The sequence below is a fragment of the Lactuca sativa genome, chromosome 7 (genome assembly GCF_002870075.4).
Source record: "Lactuca sativa cultivar Salinas chromosome 7, Lsat_Salinas_v11, whole genome shotgun sequence".
NCBI classification, from domain to species: Eukaryota; Viridiplantae; Streptophyta; class Magnoliopsida; order Asterales; family Asteraceae; genus Lactuca; species Lactuca sativa.
In genome coordinates this window covers 192777673-192786907 of record NC_056629.2, presented here as the reverse complement: position 1 = coordinate 192786907, position 9235 = coordinate 192777673, and the positions used below count along the sequence as shown (strand labels likewise).

Here is a 9235-nt window from a genome sequence, read left to right as displayed (position 1 = left end):
GACTTGATTACCAAAAAATGATGGAAATGAGATGGTGTTGTTGGATCTACAAGTTCTTCCTTGAACCTTCAATCTCCTTCTTCTTCTTCTAGCCTCCAAGAACACCAAAACACTCAAGAATGGCTCACACACTCACCAAATGATCTAGGGTTTCGTGGCTTAAGTTCTGGACAATGAGGGTTGGGAATGGAACCACGAGGAGGAGAATAAGATGCTTAAATAGGGTGTCAAGTCCCGAATTTAGGGTTTCCCAAACCCTGACCAACTCGTCGATTCGGTCTTACGACTCGTCGAGTAGGTCACTTAACCCGCGACCCAGAACGCGCTCCTACTCGTCGAGTCGCCCCACCTACTTGATGAGTCGCCTTTTGATTTTGAGGTTTTCCTTTCCTTTCTAGGTCTTCTAAATTCGGCGTGTTACACTTTACCATAACGAGATTTGCGATCCATGTTGGGAACATTACTTCCCTGAGGATGTCGGCGTTCACCATATCGGCCACCTCTGCGTTTAACCGAATTACTTTCGGGCGTGACATTAAGGTTGTGTTCTATAACCTGTCGATCAACGTCTGTTAGATCGGATGGTTTCCAGGCGAGAATGGTGGAATGTTGCTTTAGGAGTACTATCAGTCGTGCCCTGGTCTCGTCTGATAGGTGAGCGCCGATTCACACAAGATGTTCTGGATATTCCATGTTTATCTAGTGTTATTCAGTGGAAAATTCCTCCTTGGACTTCTTTGGTGTGCATACAAGCTTCGGGGCGGCTATGATCTGATGGCAATGTTGTGCCCTAGTGTTTGTGGCAAGGACCATCGCTGATCCCTGGCGTGTGATGAATTTAACGATGCCATGGATCATCGATGGTACGAGGTGTAGTAAGGAGATTTTCGATTGTATGAGCAGAATATTGTGTTCTGTTGGGTACAAGATCACAGAGAATTTGATTGTTCTTGTGATTTGATCCCTCTCAACATGACTGACCATCATTTAGAGCAGCCGAATTGTGCCCAATGGCCACAAACTGTGTCCGGTGAACCCTATCAATGGCCCATCGGTTGGGGGTTGTAGCCCCTCCTTCCACACATCTGGTAGTTGTCTAAAACAGTGCTCGTAGAGTATATCAGAGCAACTACCACTGTCGATATATATTCGATGGATTTTCATGTTACGAATAAATCCAGATATCAGGAGCTGATCTTGCGGATCCTAGTTCAATGGTCTGGGATCGTTGCTTGAAAAACTGATATTGAATAGATTTCTCGAGAGTACCTATATTATGTCCCATGCTTGCTGAGCCGTGTTTCTATTACCAGGATTAGAGATAGTAAGTACTTCCATGTCGTTATGTGGAGGTCCTTGTAGCAGATCGGAATGCAATATCGTTATCTGAGGCGATGAACCGTCTGACGATAACTGTCGGAAACTGCTCTGGAGTACTGGCCTCGTAACCGATGAGATCTGTGCCATGAGCACCTGGATTAGGATCTGTGACTTATACTCGCTGTGGTGTCCTCTGGTTATCATCACCGGTATTTGAAATAGATCTCCTACTGCAGGTGTAGGTGTTGTCGGGCTTAGATCCCCTTTTGCAGAGAACCAGCGTCGTTTATTGGTTGTATCACTCTGAGGATACGTCCAGATGGCGCCAAATGTTGTAACATGTTCAATAGGTGTTTGGATGCCAGATGATGGATCTATCTTGGGAGTTTTCCTGAGAACACAACACAAAGAAGAATCGTTAAAGGACGTCCGGGTGTTCTCCCGGGGCGTCGCTCCGACGACCAAATTAGTTTTCTGAGGGAGGTAATTTTAGGGTAATATTCGTGAGAGAGAAGATGGATCCCTTCCTTGAGGCGGAAGAGATCCTTTTATACCTGCGTCTAACGGATCGTGGGGACCTCGTCCGATGAGCATGAGACCTAGTCTCCTCTGACTGGGAGGATCACGCCCACGTTAACTAACTGCCTGGTGACGTCAGTTATGGGTGTCACCTAAGCTTTCTGCACGTCCTGATTGGTCGTGAGTGAAAGAGAAGATCGCAGGGGATATTCATCCCTTGTGGAGGGAAACAAACTGCCACCACGAAGCTAAGCTGCCTTGGCCAAGACCGGGCCTTAGCCAAAGTCTTGACAACATAACGTCTCGTTTATGATTTCCGTTACATTTAATTTCATGGTAATGTTAACACCAACCTATTAAAGAAACCTGTTTGTGTTGGTTATTATATGCTGGCATTTGGTCACCTTGATACATTTCTAATATACTATGTACACCTCTAACTTTTGCCTCAATTTCAACATTAATTACATGATTTTCTTGGGTAGCATTTGATATTTATATGGTACAATACAGTTATCATATCTTATAGCTTCATCAACATCAGTTACTTTTGATTATGTTACTAAAATTTCTTCACTTACAGGTTCATTCAAATCTAGTTTTCTACTACAAGAACCTATTTCTATTTTAGTTGGTTTTCTTCTCCTAAACTCCGGTGAAACAATTTCAGGTTCCAATTCCTCAATCATAACCTTGGATGGAGACTTAAAATATGTAAAAACCCTTTTCTCTCCAATTTAAATATACACACTGATTTGTCTATGTTTAGGGACATATGTGACCATTTTTAGAACATCTTGGTTATTCCTTAAAGGCATTGACCCATAATCGAATGGGACATCAGGGATACAGTAATGGTAGTACAATGTATGTTCATTTTGGTATACTAACTCTTTAACCATAGCATCAAGGTCATGTACTGAAAAAAGGTATGTATCAATGAAGTTAACATATGAGACAATGCCATCTACATATTTTCTACTTGAGGGCTTGATGAACAATCCACTATAATGTATCTTTAAACGTGAAGTAATTGGGAAATCCTACTGCAATCACAAATAAGAAGGGGTAAACACATTGTGAGTCTTTGATGAACACATTATAAGGAAAAAAAAATAGCTTCTTTGATGTAAAAGTTTATCGTATTCAGCTTCTAAGTCAATCTTTTTTTTTTTTTTTGCTATTTTCATCGACATTTCAAACACAGATAACCATTTTCCTTCGTTTGATTGAAACCCTAAAAAGCTTAAAGTTGCTCCGTTAATCAGAAGTTGGGAGGATGAAGGAAAAGTAGATTTCTTGGGAGAGGGACAATGTTGATAGGACGGGGAGGAAGAAGAGAGTATGTGGGGCAAAATAATTAACATCATTAAATGAGGGGAGCTTAAGTGAAATGACAAAAGTACCCTCACATGTTTTGCACGTGATGGCAGTTAACGACTATAATTTGACCGAGTAGCACAAATGACCGTCCATTAAAAATTTTCAAACCACATGATCATCGCTGAAGACAAAAAATAAATAAAAATAAGGACCGAACTCGGTTTTTTGGGAACTGTAGGGACCATTTATGAAGATTTTCCTGAATTATATTATTGGTTATATTTAATATTGAAGATTAAAGATATATAACGTAAAACTAATTAGCTAATATTCTATTTTAAAAAAATTATAATGTTAACTATGGTGAATGTTTGTGAAAATAATTTTTTTTTTGTTAAATAAAAGTTAGTTGAAACCTTATATAACAAAAGTAATAATTGTTTGAAAAATTAACCATTAAATAGAAGACCACCTTTAGGTTGGTAGGAGTAAAACTCACTCAATCCGCTAAAACATGAGTTTCACATAAGCTTTTTCATCTCCTTTTTTCTCCATCTTTTCCAACTTACAACATATGGAAAGAGTATATTTCTTAACCCACTCAATTAAAAATATATAAAAAAAACATATGGTATAAGCATTTATACACACGAACAGGTACCTAAAACATGAGAGATAAGAGAGTGAATCTAAAGAGAGGAAGATATTAACGGGTTATGTAACCCGCAAATGAGGCCAAAACCTCAACTTGCTGATGCTAGGTATAATGCTCTCCGAGGTACCACCGCGACCGCTACCGCCACCTCATCTCTTTGTACCTTGTCCATCGTTAGAAATAGAAAATAAGTTTTGTCGTGCTATTAATAAGTGTACCTCACACCACCTTTTCACAATTAACCACTTACTTTCAACAAGCCATGATTTTTTTTTATTGTGCAACCATAACCTTTCCCATATCATCCCACTACTTTCTCAAAACTCATGATTCTTACTTTAACAAGAGAATTTCACTACACAACACCATTCCCTCTAGTCTTACGGCATTGCTTTGCAATCACATGGAAACCCTCTCAAATTCAGTAAACTTTTACCTATTATTCATGGTCTTACTTGAGATCATGAATTCATGACAACATTTTGTCACGAGATCAGGTATCATTAACTGCGGATATGTAAGAACATTGGAAATTGGCTATCTTCCGAACTCTGAATTTGTGTTAATCTCTAAACCACCACCTGTTTTGCCAATGAATTTCAATGAACAGAAGCATCATCTTATATACACTCATCGTCGATGGAATTTCTAGCTGTTCTTTACAAATATTATTTTAAAACAATTGTAACAAGTCTAATTGCGTAGCTTGTTTGTGTAAAACTTAGATAGATATACATAGAAATCACTTATACCAATTTCTATCTAGGTTGAAGATACGTAACAGATAAGTGATTTGATGAACTCCATTCAGGATTACTAGATGAACAATCTGCTTCTTGTGGTCTTCTTCTTTCTGTATAAAAACCCGGTTGTTTAGGTTCAGGTAACGGAATTTGACTACCTAACATAACAACCACCAAAGGCATATCTGGTCTATCTTCAGGATACTTTTGAACACATAGTAAACCAATATGAATTGCTCTGTTCACTTGTGTTTGCACATATGAACCCTTAATAGTGTCATCCATCAGTTCCAATTGCTTCCCATTTTTATACAGCCTCCATGCCTGACCAACATATGTCATGTTAATACATAAAAAAAATTGAAATATTTAAAGACTTTTACGTGTTGAAATTTGAAACTTACGTGTCCTAAAAGATTAAGATCATGATTTGCATGACGAAATCCTCTATTTTTCTTTCCGTTTATTATCTCTAACACCAATACACCAAAGCTGAAGACATCAGATTTAGTGGAGTAAATCCCATCAATGGTGTACTCTGGTGCCATGTAGCCACTAAAAGAAATAAAATGTACAAAAATCAATTAGTTTTTTATTATGTGTAATTAAAGATTAAAGGTTTATCGGTTTATATAAGTTCTTACTATGTTCCCATTACTCTTCTTGTATTTGCTTCTGTTTTACTTCCTTCCATACTTCTTGCCAAACCAAAGTCTGAAATTCTTGGATTCATATCTTTATCTAACAATATGTTGCTAGCTTTTAAATCCCTATGAATGATTCTTAATCTAGAATCTTGATGAAGATACAGAAGACCCCTTGCAATTCCAGTTATAATAGTGTAGCGTTTTGACCAATCAAGTGTCTTTCTTTTTCTTTCATCTGTTCAAATATTATCAGCCATATTAATATTTATATAGTGACGTTAATAGATAATGTTAAGAATAGTGGTGAGGATTAAAGAGAAACACACCAAAAATAAAAGAGTTCAAGCTTTTATTGGGCATGTATTCATAGATCAACATCCTTTCATCTTCTTCAATGCAACATCCTAAAAGCCTCACAAGGTTTCGGTGTTGAAGTTTAGCAATACATTTAACTTCATTCTGAAACTCGTCTAGTCCTTGTTTTGATTTTCTTGAGTGTCTCTTTACAGCAATTTCTATCCCTTCCAATGTTCCCTGTAAATCATGATAATTTTTATATAGTAATTCTAAAGAGATTTTGTAGAAATCAAATCATTTATAAACTGTGGATTTGGTAGAGTTTCTTAACGAGTAAGGAGTTGTTTCTTTTAACTAAATGGGCTTAATAAGTTAAGCACTTAATATGTAGACATTAACCGTTTACCTATTTCTCTCTTTTTTTCCCCTCCAAACTACTTCGACGTTAAAAATGATGAATATTGTTAAAAAAAATTGAATATAAGAAGTAAAATTGTCATTTAGTCTATTTCAGATTCAGACAGTTTATTCAGTTTAGAAAAGAAACAAACCTTGTAGACAGGCCCATAACCACCTTCTCCGAGCTTACACTCATCTGAAAAGTTGTTTGTTGCATTGGCTATTGTGTTGAATCCAAACACCGGCAATTCCCAATCTTCCCTCTCGTTATCAATAGCAAAGTTGATTTCACGAACAAGATTAGTTATTCCTGTGGAGATAAATTATTATAATTTTTACCGAGAAAAGAAAAAGTTAAAGGTTTTGAATAGGGTTAATGTCATTAAATAGTTACCAAGTTTTATTTTTGTTTCATTTGTGAAAAAAAATGATAAAATATAACTTGTTTGCAAGTTTGACTATAGATTTGAGACGTGTCAACAAATTTGAAATGATTTCATTAAATAGTAGTAACTAATTTTCAGTTTTGTTCCACCTAGGCACCTCTATTTTTTAAAAGGTTTGACCACTAATGTTTATTTTTTGTTCAATTGTTATAAAATAATCTTCCATTGTGAAAATTGTGTACCACAATATAATCAATAAAATGGGGTTTAATATATAAGATGGACAAAATGACCCTAAATCCAACATGATAGACGTTAGATAGAGAGCATTATGAAAAATTCCACCACCATATAAAAAACATAAACAATAATGATTTTTATTATTATTATCAAATTTTCATCTATTTTTAACCATACACTCTAAGCATTCCATAATGGATTGATTATTAAACTTCAACACATCTCTACTATTACAAAAATCTTTTCTCAATATATTTAATTATTATATTTACATTTTTCTACCCTTTTATATTTATACTTTTATAAAACAAAAAAATTTAATTTAATTATAAAAAATAGAAGTTTATAGTAAACCTCTAAAGGAATTACCTTTCTTCTTCTGCCTCCTCTTGTAGAAAACAAACAGGCAAAATCCGAGTATCACAGCAAATCCCACGAGCACCGGAATCACTATAATCCTAACTTTCCTCTTCGCTTCAGCATTCCTATCTGTCACATAATGAAATTTAAAATTTCAATAAAAAAAATATTAAAACTAAACCAATAAAAAAAAATCAAATTCCAAATTCCAATCTTACGTAATTCCGAAGCAGCCATTCTCACAAAAACATCTTGCCCATTTTCACCATAAACCCTAATATCCATCAACTTATCAAACCAAATCAAACACCCACTTCCTGTTCTAACATCGATACTCGAATACGCTGTGCAATTACAATCCCTCAAACAAATCCTCTCACATTCTTCAAGATTCATACTCACATTATACCGAGTTTTTCTCGTGTCCGGCAACTTCACTCCGGTCATCTTCACAAACCCATCGCCGCCGTCGGCACAGCCCAGCTCAGCTTTCCTCACACACCCATTTGACCAATCTGCTCTTTGCCATTCATCCGGGAACCTCGGAACAAACCCTCGCATACACCCACAAGCTTGATTCTCACGAATGTTGCAAACACCATAAGGACCACACAATCCATATCGATCACAATTATCCATTTGTGCAGTCAAATAAAGATCCCATACTTGCCTTCTTTCGATCCATATGAGTCGCTGAATCGCACCACTTGGATTCAAAATCATTCGGGAAATTGTGAAGTTGTTGACAAGCTCGTATTTGTAATAAAGTTCCCTTGAATTCAGCTCGAATCCGAATGTGTAGATATCATTCTGTTGCAAATTTGGCATCCCGCTGAATCGTAATCCGTTCCATGGACCAGAATTGAATCTCACTTCTGAACCTGCTCTTAGAAGAATCTGCGGGTACCCTTCGGGATCGAACCCGTTTGTGTATTCACCTGCTGAAGGATCGGTTTCGGTTTTCCATGCTACGAGGTTCTTGTTTATTCCTCTTACAAAATCAATCCCGAATTTCATACTTGGAAGAAAGGTATTTCCGGGATAATCGAAGCTTTGCCATATGTAACTATCCGGATTTGTATCGCCGGAGTTTCTTATCATAAGGTTTCCGGTGTCGAGAAGTTTTGCTACCGGATTATTTCCGGTTTCCGACGAGTTTGACGACCAGATTACGTTTTTTGTGCGATTAAGGAGTGTGAGAGTTCCGTTATCGCTGAGAAACAATACGCCGGAGGTGTCGTTGAGTGGGGTTTCTCGATTGGCTACCCATACGACTGTCGTGACGCTTATTTTGTTGTACCATATTCCGAAATATCGATTTGTTGAAGTGTTTGTGGGACTAAAAAATCCCATTCTGAAGGTTTCCTCGTCGGAGATGATGGTTTGGCCGTCGGTGAGGTTGCGGTTGACAGTGATGGTGCTTGATGATGAGGTGGCGAAGAGAGTTGAAACGGTGGCGATAAACAGGAAGAAAGAAAAGGCTGCCATATTGATAGATGGGTGATGAAATGATGATGATTCGTTTTTTTGACAATTACAAATACTTGGTTTTGTAGTTTAAATAGTTGACTTTATAGGATTTGGATTACCATAAATACCCCTCGTGACTAAGTTCATTTTTAAAATTAGCTTTTGCGTTTTTATTTGAAGGAGAGTTTGCATATGGGGCCAAAATAGACTTTTAAACATCCTCGGATCTTCTGGTTTTGGAGGCAAAGACAACCCTAGCCAACTGGTTTTAACTTGAATTAGACTCCATAGGTTATACAATTTTTAAGTTACGACAATAAAACGATAATGGAACATGGCTGAGTTGTGATATACAAAATTGAGAATAGGAATTGAATAACGTGTTTGATTATGATTTAATATGTGTTTAATGGAGAATGGGTGATTATGATTAAATGCTATAAACCTTGTTAAAATGCTAATGGAGTTGAGTATTAGTTGATATGCAACACTTAAATATTTGGTTTTTTTTGTAATGATTAATATTAGGTATATAATAGGTTGGGCTTTAAAAGTAAAGTTTTATATGTATTTAACAATGATGTGTGATGTGTTAATGATTTAGCATGTTTATAGAATTCTACATTCTATCGAGTTCAATGGATTATAAACTTCCTAAGTGCTATATAATAAGTATATGGTAATAAGTGATAAGTAAATATAAGCGAAAAAACCATATTATTTATTGGAATTTATAAGCAATGGGATGTTTATCATGATTTGAAAAATGTTGGTTAAAATAATATATGTTTGGTTATGTAATAATTCAGTCTCCTAGTTTCATATTATAGGTAGATGACAGAATGATCGTAAAAATTGGAGTTTTGTGAATAATGA

The 9235-nt window shown here is 36.3% G+C and overlaps 1 protein-coding gene across 1 annotated transcript; it reads right to left on the bottom strand.

Moving 5' to 3' along the window:
- Positions 1-4420: 4420 nt before the first annotated feature.
- LOC111901051 (G-type lectin S-receptor-like serine/threonine-protein kinase At4g27290) lies at positions 4421-8438 on the bottom strand. Its single transcript, XM_023896922.3, has 7 exons — positions 7108-8438; positions 6899-7018; positions 6056-6213; positions 5534-5741; positions 5205-5442; positions 4965-5115; positions 4421-4884 (listed from the first exon to the last, which is right to left on the bottom strand). The coding sequence occupies exons 1-7, from the start codon at positions 8375-8377 to the stop codon at positions 4576-4578; spliced, it is 2454 nt and encodes an 817-aa protein (XP_023752690.1). The 5' UTR covers positions 8378-8438; the 3' UTR covers positions 4421-4575.
- Positions 8439-9235: the final 797 nt, after the last annotated feature.

Coding starts and splice junctions, on each gene's coding strand:
- LOC111901051 (XM_023896922.3), bottom strand. CDS start 8,377: ATGGCAGCCTTTTCTTTCTTCCTGTTTATCGCCACCGTTTCAACTCTC. Junction 7,019..7,107: donor AATGGCTGCTTCGGAATTAC/GTAAGATTGGAA, acceptor ATTATGTGACAG/ATAGGAATGCTGAAGCGAAG. Junction 5,742..6,055: donor GTTATGGGCCTGTCTACAAG/GTTTGTTTCTTT, acceptor CATGATTTACAG/GGAACATTGGAAGGGATAGA.